Below are 19634 nucleotides of genomic sequence, written 5' to 3'. Positions count from 1 at the left end.
TGGTGAAATGAATTAATAAGTAATTATATAATGAGCTCCTCAATATAAATGAATTAATAATAAATTGATGAGATATTCTTTACTACCTCTGGCATTTTTCCAATTTTGATAGGCCAAATTAACAAGTAGGGTGTGATTTATTACGGACAATGTGAAAGCATCAATTTGCTTATCATATCAACGTAGTGAACAAAAAATTTACTACTTCTACTAAATTATTTTAAAAAACTACCATAACCAAATATTTGCAAGGGTATTAGTGGATTCAATTGATAAACCCATTTGCATTATGCCTTCAACAAAATTTAAACTAAATCTACTCGAGTCATTGAACATATATTTGAAAAACATAAACAAGAGTGAACTTTAAACATTTTTATAATTTGAATAACATATAAATATTAATGAGATAGACACTTTTAGCCGCAGTTATTTCGACCAAAATGAAGTGAGAAATGCATCTTTAATTTGACGAAATTTTGGATAATGTCATGAATCTAGTCCACTAGAATAAAGCAAGAAGAAAGCACATGTTCTTACCATAGAAACAACAGTAACCATCTCAGCTAGAATATTTAAAATCTGCAAACAACTTGAAACATTCATATATGATGAATTCATAACAAACAAAACTGCCCAGATCAGAATAGTAGTGAAAAACAAAACTAGAAAAATTTCTTCATTCACGTTCAAGCTCCAATCACTTCAGTTGGTGCTTCAGGCATGGGCTCATCAGCTGGCCTATCCACCTTCACACCAACATCTTCCGAGTAATCACCGTGAACCTACAGAAAATATCACATCACAATTGGTAAAGGGTATTTTGAGACACATGCACAGACAAGCGGAGACAACAAACGATCACTAAATATCAATCAATGCTGAAAATATATGATAGAATTTGCGCTTAATTAAACACCAAGAAAATGCAAAAGATATATCTTGACATGCATACATGATCCAAGCAGTATCCCCATCCACAGTTCGATAGATTTTCACACTAACTAAATCAGGAGCAGACACCAAGGGGTAGGAGGGATAGAGAAAGAGAGGCCAAACCTCCATCAATTTTCCAAGATCAAACTTGGGAGCTTTCAGGATCTTCACTTTGCGAATGAACACATTTTGTAAGGGGTATATGCTTGACGTTGCCTTCTCAATCTCTCTTCCAATCACTTCAGCAATGAACTTTTCGACCAAGCTCTTAAGATCACAAGATGCTGCCTGAGCAACCATGATCTCCCTCATCTTGCGGCGAATCTGTCAAAACAGAAGATTCAAAAAAATTGTGTCAATAAAAATAAGATTTTTTTTTCATTGAAAAAATATGAGATATTGTCGAACTCAAATACTAAATAAAATAGAGAAGACACTATTGTAATATTAGTACAGATTATTTAGATAGAAAGCAAACAAGTACAAACTGAACAACGTTACACCTCATATCATCGATTACCTGTCTAATCTGGCTGGTCTGTGCGTAGCAAGTCCTCTTAACCTGGTTTGGAAGTCTCTTGGTGAATCCAATGCAGAACAACCTCAATGTGAAGTTATCAGTGGTCTTGACATCCACGTAAGCTTCAATCAAGGTATGCCACTTCCTAACCAAAGACCTCAGCTTGTCTGTAGTGAAATTCATGCCCTAAATAATTCAAAAGAAATGGTGAAAACTGTTAGCATGTCACTAGCAGAGTGAAAATTTGTGAAGCAAACAAAACATTTCCCATCCATTAAAGTATACCCAGAAGTTAGTCAAAACATTCTTCCCTTGGACATCTTCAGCTCTCAGTCTGATCTTCCTGTAAGCATGCTCTTCTTCATTGAGAAGATCACCTAGTGATACCTCAAACACTCTGTGCTTGAGACCTTCTGATGCAATCTGTTAAAAAGACTCGAGCAATTAAAATGAGTGTGTGAGTGTTCCACAAAAGATAGCCTAGTTGGTTGGCCGAATGCAGTGAAAGCTTGACGTACACCAACCATGCATGTATGTCCAAAATAAAATAATTTATTCTCCATGTCATGCATAAACAAATATCCAATAAAGTGTTACTTCTACTCCCCTTCAAGCCTACAGACACAAGCCATTGAATCAACTCAGTACTATAGTACAATACCAATATATCTGAGTAAACAACATATTCCATCAATGGATTAAAGGAGAAAGGAGCATCACCATTAGTCATTCATCATGAAGAACCAACTTAGGCCACATATGAAATCAAACATTAACTAAGCAAGTCAATATTACCAAACCTATATGTGTGTGATCCCGTGTATTCCAATCTTACAAATAAAAGCATTTAATCTACATGTGATGCATAAACAGGTATCCTATAAAATTTTAGTCCAACTCCTCTACGAGCCTACATACACATGCGCTCTAGTATAATACCAATAAATCTGAGTAAACAACATATCCCATTCACAGATGTAAAGAGAAAGGAGCATCATCATTGGTCATTCATTATCAAGAACTAACTTAGGCCATCATATCAAATCAAATAATGAAATTGCAAGTTAAAAAACAAAAATAAAATTTCTCCTAAAATACCTTGGTACCCTGAGTCCGGGTAACAAGAGTCTTGCCAACATTTCTGACGCGGAAACAAGATGGAGCCTTGATATCATACCAGTCCTTCTTGGCAAACGGATCAGCACTATTACAGAAACAGAACAGGGCACAACAAAAACGAAAACTTTATCACAACAACACAACGGATCTACTAAAACACAAAATAGGTTTCGTTCATTTCATGTAATAAACAGAAAAAAAAAAACTCACGCCTTCTTCTTGCCTCCTTTCTTCCCCTTTGAAATCCTCTTGTTCTTCCTATACAAAACCAAAACAAAATGAAATCAGCAAAAGCGAAGAGAACACATCACCACATTATGTGAAGATGAAGAGACGGTGAAATTGGGAGGTGAGTATAGGGTTTTACCCGACAGCCATGTTTGTGCAGCTGCTGCTCAAGAGACGGCTCCGCTGCTACCTAGTCCTAGCTCGTTCGTTTTGAGTGAAGAGACCCCAACGCCAAAAACCCTAGCTGTATATATATATGTTATTATTATCACCCCATCCGGGTCCAATCCAAAACCCTAGCTTTTAATAATAAATACTGCGCGTAGTCTAGTGATTGCTAAGGCCCAATAGGTCTGTGGTTGGACTAGCAAGGCCCATCCTTGGTTAGGCCCATTTGTAATTTTTTTTACTTTTTCATATTTTTAATTATAAATGATTTATTATTACGTTGGATGCATAGACTCAACATCATTTGCTCCATCTAATCCTTACTAGAAAATACCCTACCTCATAATGTTAGATTACATTAGGGGTGGGCAAAATCGGGTTCGGATCAACTCGATCGAATTTCGGGTTGATCGGGTTGGAGAGAAATTCATCCGAACTTAACCTGAATTTCAGATCGGATCGGGTTGTATTCGGTTCGGGTTGGATCGGATCTAAAATTCGGATCAATTTCGGGTCAATTCGGGTTAAGGACAAAAAAGAGTTATTTTGTTAATTTTGGGGTTGTTTAATAATTATTTAATAATTACAATATCACTTTTATGCAATTAGTTCATTTTAGTCCATTTTCACTTTCCACTTTCCACTTTCCAATGACTGTCATAAAAAAAAAATATAAACTGAAATAAAAATGAAAAAGTTGTGAGCTTGGAGGACTTGGTGCCGTGAATCTCGGTCTCGGTCTCGGTCTCGTTGGAAGAACAACCATGGATCACTTCGCGCGGGTCAAGCGGCAGCCGATGGATCAAGCGGTAATGGGTTTCATCGATGGCTCATGGCTTCACGGGTTTCGTCGGTGGCTACCGGAAAAGCAAATCCGATCGAAGTGAAGTGAAGCAATCGTCGATGCAGCAGCAAGCAGATCCTGTCGTCAGTGCAGCAGATCTGGTCAGTGTGGTGTGCTGCCTCTAGCCTGCTGCTGTGCTAACCGTTTGTGGTTATGTTGTTGCTTGTAGTTGTTTGAGTGAGTTGTGAGGAAAAAGAGAAAGAAGATAAAGAAGATAAAGAAGATAAAGAAGAGAGTGAAGAGAAAGAACACGAAGAGTGTTGGTGTGAGGTTGTGAGCCATGGTGTTCGTATCTGTTGTGTAGCCATTTAGATTTTGTTGGTTTTTTTTTGTTTAAGCAACCCGATCGGGTTTGACCTGATCCGATCACAACCCGATCGGGTTTCAAAGATTTAATCCGATTGGGTTTTATTCACGACCCGATCCGATCCGAACCCAAAAATTTTCAGATCGGATCGGGTATTTTGCTCAGCCCTGGATAACATTACAATGGTAAAATTATTCTTTTGGTAACAAATTCGAACTATGTTATTGACAAGATGTTAGAATGGTAAATTTTAAATGTTTCCTTTACTTTAGAAATTTTGTCAAGCGGAAAATTGGAAAATTGGCAATTTCCCTCCTTTATGCTGCTTTAAAATTAAAATGATGGAGCCATAGCTCATTTCATCAGCCTAACTGTATTGAGTGAGGGTCATTTTACTTGCAATTGTATATGAGTTTGAACTTTAGTGTCATATTCAAAAGGAGAAATTATCAACCATCTACGTTTATCCTGTTATAAAAAATATTATAAAATTTTAAATAAAAAAATAAAAATCATCCTTACAAAATAACCATTAATATAATTTGTATTTATAAAAAAAATATTATTATTATTATTATTATTATTTAAGAACAAATACATATATAACCTTCTCCTTTTGATTTAATTTTTCCCCTCAAAACTAATTTTTCCACTCAAAACTAATTTTTCCACTCAGACCATCAGCTAGGTGGTAATTTAGACTCTTTGTTTCCCCAAATTTAAAAATACCATTTTGGAAACAATTCCATTCCAATCTAATCATTTGTTTTCTTTTTAAATAAAAGTAATTTGAGAAAGTGGTCCATTCTTGTGTATAAAGTTTTTTTGTTTCTATCTGTTGATACTTTCTTATTTATCATGGCCTTTAAAATACACACACACACACACATATATATAATATAATATAAGAAATTTTAGATTGTGGGTCAAAATAATTAGCGTGCGTCCAGTTTAGCAGTAGGGATACACTAAATAGTTATTAGTATCTTAATCTTTATAATCCAAACTCCGGTAACACTCATAATTTGATGCTGAGAATGGAGGAGCTCTCATGCAGTCCAACTAGCAAAAGAAAACAGTCTCTGGCTCACTGCCCCAGTGCTCTTCTCTTATACATTACATTAAATCACATTAAATTACATTCTGCAATTTGTTTCTCTAATCAATCTAGGGTGGTCATGGTACCTAAACCATGTCCAATGAGGCCATTTAAGCTTTCCAGGGAGAGTCAAATAGCCATTATTTGTCAGCACTCGGAAGATTGTTACTGCCCGACATTCAACTACAGAGAAACATAAGAGTATATAGGTAAGAAATCAGCTCATGAGACGCTATAGCATAAGAGTATATAGGTAAGAATGCAGCTCATTAGACACTATAAATTAATAACTACAGAAAAATTTGGATCACAACCGACATAGTCAATCATACAGACAGTACCAAATAAGCCTTTTTTTTCCGAGAACACCATGAAACAACTTATTTCCATATTATTGCTGATTAATATAAGCCATTTATTAACTATTCTATGTCAGATGACTGAACAGGTGGAAATGCAAACATACAAAAAATTACCAACTCATACAATCATAATCACTGCAAACCAAAATGCATATTTTTAGCACTAAAGCAAGAATTACTGCATTAGTTTTGTTCAGTTTTCCACAATATCATGAAGGAAAAAAAAGCTGGCTCCAAAACTTCAGTGTCTTCAAGATTCTCTCAGTGATGGTAATCGGCTACAAATTGAGAGATAGAAACGAAAATACTGTTAGAGACATAAAAGAACCATTATCTTCTTTATTGAAGGAACTTCTATTAAATTTGCTAAAAATGGTTTGACATTAGACTTCGGACATACGAGCCAACACAGAATAATGATTGATGAAAGAACTCACAATTTTGCCTACAAAAAGTCTTTTTGACATGGTAATCATAAATAGCAAGTCAGGAAATGATACTTCTATTATATTTACTGCAAATCTGACTTCGTAATTTACCCTCATGTTAAGCTTCAAGTCTCAGTGAAGGTAAAAATATTTCTATGATTATTCGCAAAGCGTATCATGTTCTGTTCTTTGCAGGCCATGTGTCTCGGTTTGGTCACGACAATCTATTTAGCAAACGAAGAGATACTCACTTTACAGGTCTCAAATAGGACGGGATCTACGATAACAGCTTCACTTTTCTAAGCATTTCTTTATAAGGAATAATATTAGTGTATTAACTGAAGAAGAAAAAAAGCGTTACATCTGAACTTGAGGACCAGTTTTCCAGAGGATCGTCAACGACTCAATGGAAAAAACAAAAGTCTTCCAATGAGATTCAAGTATAATTGTAACTAACAAAACATGCATGCACTGATGACAATAAATTTGCAAGAAGATAGTTCTTAATTATTGAATCAAGGCATAAAACAAAATTTAAAAAATTGGTGAACATGATTAACAGTGGGAAAATAATCAGTCTTCAAATTTTAAGCCTCTAAGACATTTTCTTAATGAACATGATGTGGTTTCTAACCTGTTGTTCATTGAAAGTTAAGGGTAATTTTTAAAAACCTCCCCTGAGGTTTGGGCTTGTTGCAAGTAGATGGCGAGAATTGATTTATTTGTAAAAAACCCCCTACCGTCAGTTAAGTTTAACATTGACCGTTAGTTGACCGTGCAAAGACAATATTACCCTTAACAATAGTTTGTAAACAAAAATAACTAAAAAAAAACCAAAATTATTGGTGCAAAAAGCACAAACCCTATTTTTTGACAATTTTATCCTTGTCAATTCTAAAAATTTACAATATCATAAGTAAAGATTATGACTATTTCATTTTTAAATTTTTAATTTTATCTTTCTTGTAGGAATTTTAAGGAAATATCAATAATTTAAAGAGGATTTTTTAATTTTAATTTTTTATAAGAACTTTAAGAAAATATTAATAATTTAAAAAGTGTAAAATAGCTAATAATTTTGGTTTTTTTTTTAGTTATTTTCGTTTATAAACTATTGTTAAGGGTAATATTGTCTTTGCACGGTCAACTAACGGTCAATGTTAAACTTAACTGACGGTAGGGGATTTTTTACAAATAAATCAATTCTCGCCATCTACTTGCAACAAGCCCAAACCTCAGGGGAGGTTTTTAAAAATTACCCTGAAAGTTAAATTCTCTTTTCAAAGAAAAACTATAAATTCTACTTTAAATTGGAGTTAAAAGTTGCAGTGTGCCAAGGACAAAAGAACCTTTTCCTTTTTAACAGAGCAGTTATCCTAAAAATCCTCTAAATTTGGTTTGAAAATATATTTGAGACAAGCAATCTAACATGGAACAATAATACAAACATCTGATATGATAATTTACCCTCATAATTGTTTCCTAATTCAATGAAAGCAATAATATTGCTAAATTGTTCATTGAGTCTTTGATGGCCTAATCTTTGCAGGGAGGGTCTTCGGGTTTCACCGTGAGTAAATATGTCCCGCAAAGAAAAGATACTACTTGCAGTTAGTATATGTCTCAACTTGTGCAGGTTTTATGGCAAGGCCTTCACTTTCCCAGCATAAATTTGACTAACAAAATGCACATGCATTACCGCTAATAAATTTGAGGGAAGATGGTTCCAAACTAACTGAATCAAGGCATACAACTAGTGAGGATATAGGAAGCAGAAATAACTTATGAACACTTCGAAAGATGAACTACAACTAAGAAGAAATGACTTAATTTGCTGCCAACATTTTAACATAATTAGTCAGCTATATGAGTGCTAAGAGGTCTGCAAAATAATTAATAAAATCGTTTAAATCTCAAACCTCTGCCTCCTACACTTTCTCTGTATTAAGAAGAAACAGTACTCTACATAATATGAGGGTGCTAACTAGTTAACTCAGTAAAATCTCTTGGGTTGTTAGGAGAAATCTGGGATTTGAACCCAACTCACTTGGTGAAAAGGGATTTGGTTACCAGGCAAGCTGTCCTCAAAAAATAAAAAAACTCTACATAGTTTAACACTCACTAGTATGATGAAATGGAATAATGAGAACACCAAAAAAGTAATATTTTTTATCACAGGTCGCTGCTTCATAATTGCAGTTATCCAAGATACATGAATTACCAAAAACCAACAGGCATTCGAAAATAGATCCAAGCTAAAATAGCTAATGAAATGTTCTAATCACTGAATCTAAAACATACCTCGTCACTATGAGAGAAGTTCACAAGTGAACTTATCATTAACAAGTTGGTTAATTGCATCTCTGAACCTGTAGTAATCATCTGGCTTGTTATAAACTTGATGAGAAATTCGAGCATATCCTGTAACCGGGTTAACCACTCCATCACCCGGTGCCCGATAATAGATAGGTACTTCAACAGAAAAACTATTCCTCAAGTGGGTTCTCAACTTTAAAGCAACAGAATCACTAGAAATACCCAAACTAGCAGGTAACCCAACCATGATCATGCTCGAACACATCTCCGGAGGAGACCCAAGATGAGTTCCCCACGCTTTGGCCAACATTTCCCCCATCTCAACAACAGCTTTATGATTCCTCTTCTTGATTCCTTCAATTCCCCCTTCAAATCTGTTAACAAACTCCAAAACTTTAGGAACCACTAATTGGGCACTATAATCTCTAGTTCCAATCCAAGCACTCTCTATAGCCAATCCATTCCCATACTCATGAGACACCACAGGGTGATGCAAATCATCAATTTCACTTGATTTCCTGCAATACAAAAACGCTGCCGCAGGTGGGCAAAAAAACCACTTGTGCAAATTACTAGTATAAAAATCAGCCCCAATTTCTTTCATGTCAACATCAACACATCCAATCCCATGTGCAGCATCAACAAAAACTTTATCGACACCCTCTTCCCGACAGATTTTGACCAATTCTTTAACAGGAATCACAACGCTAGGCATAGATGTCACGTGATCAATCACAGCCAGTCTAACTTTCCTACCATTGACTTTCCCTCTTTCTAAAGCTCTCCTAAACTCACTAATAATCTCACTAACTGAATTAACAGGAAATGGTAACTCAACTTCAATAACATACCCGCCAGCACGCGTAACATAAGCTTCCACAGATTTTTTCACAGCACCATAAGCATAATGAAGCATAACAGCAGCATCACCTTTGTTAAACTTCCCTTGAATAAAGTCCCAAGCAACACTCTGCAACACAATGGCGGCAGCGGTGGTGGCATTATCAACAATTGATATTTCATCAACATGGTCAGCATTGACCAAGTCTTTGATCACGAGTCTTGATTGCAAAATCCCTTCTTTCAGCCGATTGAAGTAAAAGTCGTCAGGTTGTTTGAGGAACTCGAGTTGCCACTTCTGCTGTGCTGACATAACACTCTTTGGGCAGCAACCAAAGCTTCCATTATTGATTCTCGCTATGTTTTGCACATGGTGAGAGAATTCAGATTCGAGTTCAGTGTCTGAAATCAAAGTTGGTGAAAGTTTCGGCTTTTTGGGCAAGTGGGTATCGGATATTTTAGCGTCACATCCATTAATATCCATGTTGTGGTGGTTGTGATGACAAGAAGACATGGAAGAAAAATGGGGATTTTGGTTTAGGGTTGGAAGCTGGGCTTGAAGGGAGGTTGTGGTGATGGGTGTGAAGAGAGAGGAAGTACAGAGCGTGAGAGATTGTGGATTGGTGACATCGAGGGAAATAATTACCAATTAATTATTTTTATTTCCCAAATTTATTGTCATTTAAAGTCATGTCATGAGTTACAATATTAGTCAGATCTAGTTGCCATTATTTTTTTTTAATGGAATTGAATTGAATTGGATTGAGACTTGATTTCGCATAATTTTTATCACCAACTTAACTTAATTGGATAAACCTATAGAAAATAGTACACCAAAAAAATAAGAGTAATGATACAGTTATAAATTTTTGTACAAATTTATTTTGTACAAACTGATGTGGCATGATAAGATTGGTTGAATTAAATATCACTTGGCCCACATTATTTGTTTTTATTAATTTATATTTTCATTCAACCAATGAATTAATGCTACGTCAGTTTGTACAAAATAAATTTGTACAAGAGTTTGTGGCTGTATCATTACTCAAAAAATAAATAAAGCACAAACCTTGTTTACATGACAAGAAGCTCATTGAATTTGTCATCTAAGAGAAAGTAATACAATAATATATTTTCTTTTAAATATATATAATCATGTAGGGTCCTAAAAATCATAACATATCGGCGATAGATTTTGATAAATTTATGATCAATAAGTTTAAGTACATCAATACTTTTTAAAAATAAATTAATCAAATTTAATTTCCTTTACAAAAATTATTGGTCAAATGTAGTGTCTACAATTATTATTATTAATATGAACTATGATGAGATGATGCTTTACAAACCCTATATGAAAATGTAGAAAGAAAATAACTGGAGCAATGTTCATGCTTTACAGCTTCACGGAATGAAAATGATGCAGAGCAAGAAATTGAAGAAATCCTAATTATATTTAAATGTATAATATTTAGGAATATTTTAATTAATTTGTATTCTAGTTTAATTTGGTTTCCTATTTAGAGTCTTATTGTTTAAGTATTGCTTATTTGGGTAATATTCCTAATTTAGGCATAAGTCTTATTAAAATAGGTTTTCTAATCATATTAGGATAAGTCTTACTTAGTATAAATAAGTGTCTTTTGTAGCTTTTACAAGCAGAGAATTTTGAGTTTAATAATATTTCAATTTTCAAATCTCTTTGTGAGTATTTGAACAGTTAATTCTCGGTATTCTACGGAATCAACGAGCCTTAACCCCTAAATTCGCGGTATTCTTTTGAATCAACGTGAATTTAGTTGTTCTTTTATTCCAGTATTCTCTAGAATCAACGGAATATTTTGAACATTAAACTTCCGCTGCATCAGAAAATGATAATAATAGTAATATAATGGGCTTGAGATGATGAAGATGATGGTGAAATTGTATTTACGGTTTCAATCGCAATATTGCATTATAAAATTTTAGTTTAGAAATGTGAGGAATTCTTAAAGAAAGTTTATCTGATATTTGATATATTTCAATTCAACCCATTAACTAAAAGTTGTTTTATTTTTGCCCTGGAACATGTAGGAATTATTCCTTTGTCAAGCTTCAAAAATAGAAATGTTCATGAGCCACTCGACCGAATGGTGAGCTGTTTTAGAGTGCGGGGACTCAATTTCTCTCTCAATCAAAGAATAATTGAGTGAAGATAATTTGTAATTTTTCTAAAATATTAGTGAGAGTTAAAAAATTTAAACAGTGTTTCATAAATTTTAATATAAATTAGTAATACAATAGTTGTCTGATGTAAAATATCTCATTTAATAAGATTTAATGTAAACTAATAGTCCAATAATTATTTGATTATAAATATCCGTAGTTATGTAATTGTGTTATCAGTATAAAAATATATATAGTCTCATTCTCTCATGCGGGCGCCTTCATTTTTTTATGTAAACACGTTGTTTAATAGAGTCAGTGCAGATATACTATTAAATGACATAATTTTATAGTACATTAAAAATTAACTCTATTAAATTAGACGGTTTAATAATATATTCGTATTAAAAAAATTAAAGACAAAGATTCATGTCATTTTCAATCGTTCCCAGTGCACGACATTTATGTACATAAAAAGATCTTATCTTTAATTTTATTGTCAAATCTTATCCTTAAGTTTCTCCCACAAATTGCATTGTAATTGCCTTTAGTGAAAAATGGGTGGGTAGGTTACATTAGCATATTAAATAATCTCAAGTATGGACCATACTGCATTCATATTAAGGAAAAAAAAATTAAGGATAGTGACGTGGCATTGGCATATTATATATGTGTTACATTGTTAATTGCTTGGAGTTTACTTCGTACCAACTTATAATATTTCTTTTGCCAACATTTATCGGCATAAACAGTACTAAAACTCTTGTAACTTGTGTAATTTTTGTGGGATTATGCCGACTTCTTATGTTGATCTCTGATCTTTTATTTTTTGTTTTGTTTTCTTTTTGAAGACGATGAGAAATCTTATCACTAAACACTAATGATTACTTTTATTATTATTCAAACTTAGGTAATTATATGGCCAGCTATGTTACGCTTCAAGGACAATTTTTGACCTTAGCTAAATAAAATATTAGAAACAAAAAAGTTTCATGCATAAAAATGCCTATAAATTATGATTGTCAATTAAACAGTAGAGAAAAAATTTATACAATGCAAACACTCTAATTGACTTAATTTTGAGAGTTAAAAGTCAACTAACAACACAAAGTCAAACCATTTGAATGCTTCAAAATACGAACTATGATGATAATTAAACAAAGTTTCCTCTATACAAGAGGTGGCAACATCGCGAACATGGGAAACATTCAGAATTCAGAAAGGTGCCTCTTTTTGGTATTTCTAGCGCTTTTACAAATTTTCCCTTAACCATTCAATTCTTGAAAGGCTACGTTAAGGTTTATTAAAAAAATAAATAAATTTTGACCACACGTAAATAAAAATTATATACGATCAAATCAAATCAATAAAGAAGGTTAAAGAAGTTAAGATTATGGGAGAATCTTAATCTCAATATGTTACAATCATGAAATCTTTTTATTAATAATAATCACTTGCTTGTTCTGTGCCATGATCCCATTATTTTGCCTCTCAGAATGAAAATTTGAACGCGTGCAGGAATAGCTCTCATGGAGCACAACAAACAAGCAAAATAAAAAAAAAAGAAACCATGTTTGCTCTTCTTATTTCTCTGATAAACTACGTTATAGTATTATAGATACATACATTTATAGGCATTATCCAGTTTGTTTCTCTACTCATTTATGGTGTTCATAGTTACTACTGAAACAAGAGATGGCCAAGGGCCAGACCGACATCAAAGGAAGGCTTGTGTGGGCTCATGCCATGCCATGTCCACCGTTTGCATCGCGTCATGCTGTATGGTGTTGTTGAAAGGAAAATGCAAGTACTTGGAAGAAATTGGAATTGTATTATATATTCGAATGAATTACAATGAGACATATTGAGGTCCTTATATAGTATAAATTATAGCCGTTCGAGAATTAAAGAGCATTCTTAAAGTATAATAGAATTAACCACAATTGAGGAAATCGTGATTGCTATTGACAGAGGAAATCTCGGCTTTATTAGCTTGCAGTCAAGGCTGATCTTTTGGCTGATTTTCTTGATTCATTTCCTTGATTCCTGACTCATTGATTGCTATTTCTACAGCCTAACACTTTCCTTTAACATTCCCCCTCAAACTTGGTCGTGGTAGAGTCCAAATACCAAGTTTGGTGCATAAATTATGAAAGGTAGTGCTGGAGAGAGGCTTTGTAAATATATCAGCTAGTTGATCTTTGGAACTCACAAACTGGGTGATTAGTTTCCCTTGAGCCACTTTCTCGCGGACAAAGTGATAATCAATCTCAATATGTTTTGTGCGAGCATGAAGAACTTGATTAACTGTTAAATGAAGAGCTGAAATGTTATCACTAAACAATGTTGGAGGTTGAGGAAGCTGAAAGCCAATGGATCCATGTGAGTTCTACAGCAGCTGAAGCCATAGCACGATACTTAGCTTCCGTACTTGATCGGGCAACAGTAAGTTATTTCTTGGCTGACCAGGATACATAATTGGGACCTAAAAAAGTGCAAAATCCTGTGGTGGATCTTCTTGTTAGAGGACAACCACCCCAATCCGAATATGAAAATGCATAAAAATTAGTTATAGTGTGAGAAAGTAATCGAATACCATGATCTAAAGTTCCTTGGACATATCGGAGAATTCTTTTGACTAATTGAAAATGAAAATTGCTCGGTTGATGCATATGTTGGCAAACAAAATTAACACTATAAGCAATGTCTGGCCTAGTGAATGTCAAGTATTGTAATCCACCTACAATGCTTCTATAGAAGGTAGGATAAGAAAATAAACTTGTATCAATGGGGTGATTGTGAGGCACCATAGGAGTAGATAATGGTTTACTAGTATGCATTTTTGCTCTTTTAAACAAATCGGCAGCATATTTTCTTTGATGCAAGATAAGACCATGAGAAAATTTAGCTACTTCTACACCTAAAAATTAATGAATGTAACCAAGATCTTTCATAGCAAACTCCTTTCCAAGTGAGCAGAGAAATTGATTTAGAAGAATATGGTTGCTTCTTGTTAAAATTAAATCATCAACATAAACAAGTAAAAATATAACGCCATGATTTTTTCGAAAAATAAACAATGAAGAGTCAGCAGTGCTACAGACAAATCCATAAGCTAAGAGGAACATACTGAACCTATCAAACCTTGCTCTCGGTGCTTGTTTTAGCCCATATAAAGCTTTGTCAAGTTTACAAACATGGTGCAGATATTTTTCATCAATAAATCCAGGGGGTTGCTCCATGAAAACTGGTTTATCGAGTTTGCCATGTAAAAATGCATTTTTGACATCTAATTGTCGAATGTCCCAATTATGGGATAGCGCAATTGATAAGACTATCCTGATGGTTGCAGGTTTTACAACGGGTGAAAATGTTTCTAGGAAGTCAATTCCTGGAATTTGATTAAAGCCTTTGGCCACTAGCCTAGCTTTTAGTCTTTCTAGAGTGCCATCAGCTTTAAGTTTTGTTTTGTATACCCACTTACAGCCTATGACATTCATGTCATTGGATCTTGGAATTAATATCCATGTCTTATTTTGATGTAGGGCAACAATTTCCTCTTTTATAGCATGCAACCATCCTGGATGATATAAAGCATCTTTAATGCCTTTAGGCTCTATTGGCACATTATAACTAAGTAATGCAAATTCAGTAGGGCTATACCTGGTGCTGCGTTTATATATACCTGCTTTGCCACGTGTTGTCATGTTGTGAGATAGTTGTATACTTACAGTGGAATCAAGAGTAGGTTTTTGTCTCGTGTCTTGATCTGTTTGATTTTGAGATGCTAAGATGTGAACAGCTTCTGAATCTTTGTTAGGCTGAATGCTAGTTAGATCCAACTCATGGGAAACTTCAGTCTCTTGTTCAGGAGCCATTGTGTCTTGATCAGAGTCATGTTGAGGTGCTAAAATGTTTGTAGCCTCAAAATCTTTGCTAGTTGGATCAAGTTCGTGAGGGGTCTGTAACATGTTTATATTGCTATATTCTTGGCCTCCACTTTCTTCATTGTTTGTGGTAGAGATATTAAGGTTAGTATTTTCATTTTGGTTGATATCCGCTATCCTGTGGCTATTTTCTGTTATAGGTACTGCCATGTTTGTTCGAGGAGATGGTTGGTTATAGTTAGGGATGTCAAAATAACCCGGACCCGGACGAACCCGGATAATCCGGGCCGGGTTGAACCCGTACCGGAGAGGAAAAAAATCCGGATCCAGAATGGGTTTTAATAACCCGGATTAATCCGGGTCCGGGTCCGGGTTTGGGATAACCCGTGTATCCGGAACCCGGACCCGAATTCATTTTTTAGATTATTTTTAATTATATTTATTAGTAAATATAAATACAAACATAAAAAAAAAAACCTAATTCTATTTTGCAACTCAAAGTCTCAAACACCCAAATCGCGATTTACCCAAACAAGACAAACCCTAGCTGTGCCGCCGCCGCTTCTGCTGCCTTCCGCCTTCCGCTGTCCCGCAAGCAAGTCAAACAACTCTCGGCTGGGTTCGCCACCGTCGCAAGGTTGGGTTCCGTCGTCGTAAGGTTGGGTTCAAGAAGCTTGTGAAAATTACATTTCCTTTTACTGTTGATTTTGATTTCCTTGTGTGAATTTTCTGGGTTGGGTTTTCTTATGAGAATGTTGGGGATCAGTCGAAGATCATGCCGCATAATGTGTTTAGAATTCAGTCTAGCCCAGGATAAGGAAATGTTCTTACTCTAAGGATCAGGATCAGGAAAAAGATAACATTGAAAAAAATTGACTGACGCCAACGTAGATGACCATAAGCTCGTCCGACTTAGAACAGCGAAGTTAAGCAAGAAGATTTTGCACAACAAATTGAAATCCCAGCATACAAAAATGATTAATATGGGGGTATATGTCTTATCCGTATGTTATTTGGCATATGTATGCGTGCATCTGTCTTGTTTGTTAACACATCTTTGGCTCTATTTTGATGAGAATTTTTCACTTAGAGACAACTCGTGATACACTATCTAAAACATACAAAATCAAGCCAGAACAATAATTTTGAAGGCAAAATTTGACAATGAAATCAATAGAAAAAGTAAGTAGTAAATGACACCACCACCTGGCGCAATCAAACTTGTGATTTCACTTATATAAATAGATTAATGAATTATGGTTGTTACCCTGCTGATTAATTGGTTGCCTCCACTGACAAAAGTAAAATAGATTAATATCCCTATCTTGGTATAGCTAAAAATGTAAATATGTAATCTAAGTGTCTGGATACATGTTTAGCATTCTATTTTTTCAACCATGTGGATCCAAAATACACTATATTAATTAATTAATTAACAGCAACTCACGCTTTGTTGTGTTCTGTTGTTCCATTTACCAGGCTTTTGACGTGGCAATTGCTGAGTTGGATACCCTGGGTGAGGAGTCCTACAAGGATAGCACTTTGGTCACCACCGCGCATGCTTGCAGCAGTGCAGTTCGTTTGATTCACCGGCGTGAGTTGCTGTTATACTTTATTTTATGTTTGAAATGTTTGAAATGTTGCTGTTGCTGTTACAGTTAAAAATAAATTGTTGATTGTGCTTGAAATATTGTGCTGTTATACCACTGATTTATGCTTGAAATGTTGTTGATTGTTGGTGTTAATAGATTCGAAATTGTATATTTCAAATGTTAGGAAGCTGTTACAGTTAAAAATAAATTGTTGTTGTTAATGGATTTGTTGCTATTAATAAATTCAAAAATGTATTTTTGAAATGTTAGAACTTCGAACATTGTTACAGTAAAAAAATAAATATAAAATGGAAGAAATTGGAGGAATGATGGGTTAGTTTAATTTGTTTTGACATAATTCTTGTAGGGTGTTAAATTCGTAATGGAAAATGAACAAAGAGTTGATTTAGATGTTTCCGAGACTGATGAAAGTGTGGGTGTGAGGGTTGGCATGGATATGGCAGCAGAAAATAATGATACAGCTGCTGAATTAGAACATGATTCAACAACAGTAGAGCAGGGGGGTGGGAGTGGGAGTGGCCGTGGCCGTGGCCGTAGGGGTAGGGGTAATACTACTGCTGGCGCTTCAAAAAAACGAGGTGCTGGCAGCGAAGGGAGCAGTTCAGGTAGATTAGTTTCTGATGCTTGGAATCATTTTAAAAAAGTTAAGTTAGGCAAGGAAGTTCAAGCGATTTGTAATTATTGTGGGTTAGTTATGCAAGGGCATTATTCTCAGGGCACTAATCACTTGATTAATCATGCGAAACGTTGTCCTAGAAGGTCAATCAAGAATGTGCAGCAAATGCATCTTTCTTTTTCTTCTAAAGCAGATGGAACTACTGTTCTTAGTAATTATAGTACTGAACCAAAGTGGGATATGGCAACAGTGAGGATTTTTATAGCTAGAATGATTGTAATGCATGAGCTTCCACTATCATTTGTTGAGTATATTGGGTTTTACGAACTGTTAAAGCTTCTCCAACCTTCAATTGAGACTATAAGTAGAAACACTATGAAGGCTGAAATTTTGAAACTTTACGATATTGAGAAGACGAAGGCAATGAGTGTTTTGGAAGCTTGTGACAGTAGAATTGCAATGACTACGGATATGTGGACTGCTGGTAACCAAAAGAAAGGGTATATGGTTGTTACGGCACATTACATTGATAACTCGTGGGTGTTGCGAAGTCGTATTATGAGGTAATATTCTCAAGACTTTTTTTTTCGTTTCAACATAAATGAATGTTTGCATTATTTAATATTTTGATTATTTTTTTTACATTTTTAGGTTTATATATGTGCCGGCTCCACATAGTGGTGAAGTTATGTGCAATGAGTTGTATGAGTGTTTGATGGAGTGGAATATAGATAGGAAATTGTCTACTGTAACTGTTGATAATTGTTCTGCAAACGAGTCCATGATTGATTTGTTGTTGGGGAAATTTTCAGCTAGTTCAATGATTATGGGTGGGAAATTCCTTCACATGCGCTGCTGTGCACATATATTAAACTTGATAGTTAAGGATGGTTTATCTGTGATCCACAAAGAAGTTGAAAAGATTAGAGAGAGTGTCCATTACTGGACAGCAACACCTTCTAGATTTGAAAAATTTGAGGCTGCCAAAAAACAATTAGGTGTTAAAGAAACTAAAAACTTAGCACTTGATTGTAAAACTAGGTGGAATTCCACTTATTTGATGCTTAGTACAGCTTTGTTGTATAAAGATGTATTTATTCGTTTAAAGGAGCGTGATAGAAATTATACATCTTTGCCTAGTGAGTTGGAGTGGAATTTTTCAAAACTTATGTGTGATTATTTGAAGAGTTTTTATAAGTTAACAGAACTTTTTTCGGGGACACGATATCCGACTTCTAATTTATTTTTTAGCAAGATTTGTGAAATTAGATTGTCAATGAATGCATGGTTACAATCACCAATTGAGGGGGTAAAAAATATGGCCACTAAGATGATTGCGAAGTATGACAAATATTGGGATATTATTCATGGAGTTCTTGCTGTGGGTACTTTGTTAGATCCTAGGCGTAAAATGTTGTTAATTAACTTTCTATTTCCCAAAATCTATGGAGAAAGAGTTGAATTTAAAATTGAAAGGGTGCACAAATTATTTGTTGATTTAGTGCATGAGTATGAAGTCAAATATTCATCAAATGCAAATTGGGGGGTTAATGGTTCAGCTAGTTCTGAAGGTGCTGCAGCAGATGATTCTATTATGGTAGACTTAGACTTAGATGAGATGGCTGATGAGTGGGAATCATTTAGAAATCAGAACTCACAAAATAATCATTTCAAAACAGAATTTGAGCTTTATCTTGAGGAAAGTACTTTGCCTTCAACTAGTCAATTTGATATTTTGTCATGGTGGAAGAATAATCAAGGCAAATATCCTATACTTGCAAAGATTGCGAGAGACTTTTTGGCCATTCCTGTATCAACAGTTGCTTCCGAGTCCGCCTTTAGCACTGGAGGTAGACATTTGAGTCCTCATCGTAGTAGACTTCAGCCATCTACAGTGGAAGCGTTGGTGTGTACTCAAAATTGGTTTTGGCTTGACCACAACCTAAAAGGTATGGAAAATTTATTTATTACATAAAATAAATTAATTTGTTATAATATCAATTTATTACTAACTAGCTGTTTTGTTTTTTATTTTTATGATTTATTCATGTTTTTTAGATGGAATTCCAGAGGAAGCAATACTTTCTGCAGAACAGCTTATTGATGAAAGTTTGATGAGTGAGTTGTGAACAACAATGAATCAAGTGAAGAAGAATAGAAAATGATGGAGAAAAGTTTAAACTTTGGATTTGTGGTTTTTAATTTG

The 19634-nt window shown here is 34.6% G+C and overlaps 2 protein-coding genes across 2 annotated transcripts; both read right to left on the bottom strand.

Annotated features, from left to right (window-relative positions):
* Nucleotides 1–511: 511 nt before the first annotated feature.
* Nucleotides 512–3084, bottom strand: LOC102626702 (40S ribosomal protein S3a). The gene is made up of 7 exons (XM_006480296.2): nt 2943–3084; nt 2786–2833; nt 2555–2660; nt 1742–1879; nt 1457–1642; nt 1060–1260; nt 512–785 (listed from the first exon to the last, which is right to left on the bottom strand). The coding sequence occupies exons 1-7, from the start codon at nt 2951–2953 to the stop codon at nt 690–692; spliced, it is 786 nt and encodes a 261-aa protein (XP_006480359.1). The 5' UTR covers nt 2954–3084; the 3' UTR covers nt 512–689.
* Nucleotides 3085–8319: 5235 nt separating this feature from the next.
* LOC102626410 (probable L-cysteine desulfhydrase, chloroplastic) lies at nt 8320–9651 on the bottom strand. Its single transcript, XM_006480295.4, has one exon. It carries the CDS (start codon nt 9649–9651, stop codon nt 8320–8322), a length of 1332 nt encoding a protein of 443 aa, XP_006480358.2.
* Nucleotides 9652–19634: the final 9983 nt, after the last annotated feature.

This window comes from Citrus sinensis, chromosome 6 (genome assembly GCF_022201045.2).
Source record: "Citrus sinensis cultivar Valencia sweet orange chromosome 6, DVS_A1.0, whole genome shotgun sequence".
Lineage (NCBI taxonomy): Eukaryota > Viridiplantae > Streptophyta > Magnoliopsida > Sapindales > Rutaceae > Citrus > Citrus sinensis.
This window is presented reverse-complemented; position numbering and strand designations above follow the sequence as displayed.

Coding starts and splice junctions, on each gene's coding strand:
- LOC102626410 (XM_006480295.4), bottom strand. CDS start 9,651: ATGGATATTAATGGATGTGACGCTAAAATATCCGATACCCACTTGCCC.
- LOC102626702 (XM_006480296.2), bottom strand. Junction 1,643..1,741: donor ATGTTTTGACTAACTTCTGG/GTATACTTTAAT, acceptor TGAATTATTTAG/GGCATGAATTTCACTACAGA. Junction 786..1,059: donor ATCTTGGAAAATTGATGGAG/GTTTGGCCTCTC, acceptor TATTTTCTGTAG/GTTCACGGTGATTACTCGGA.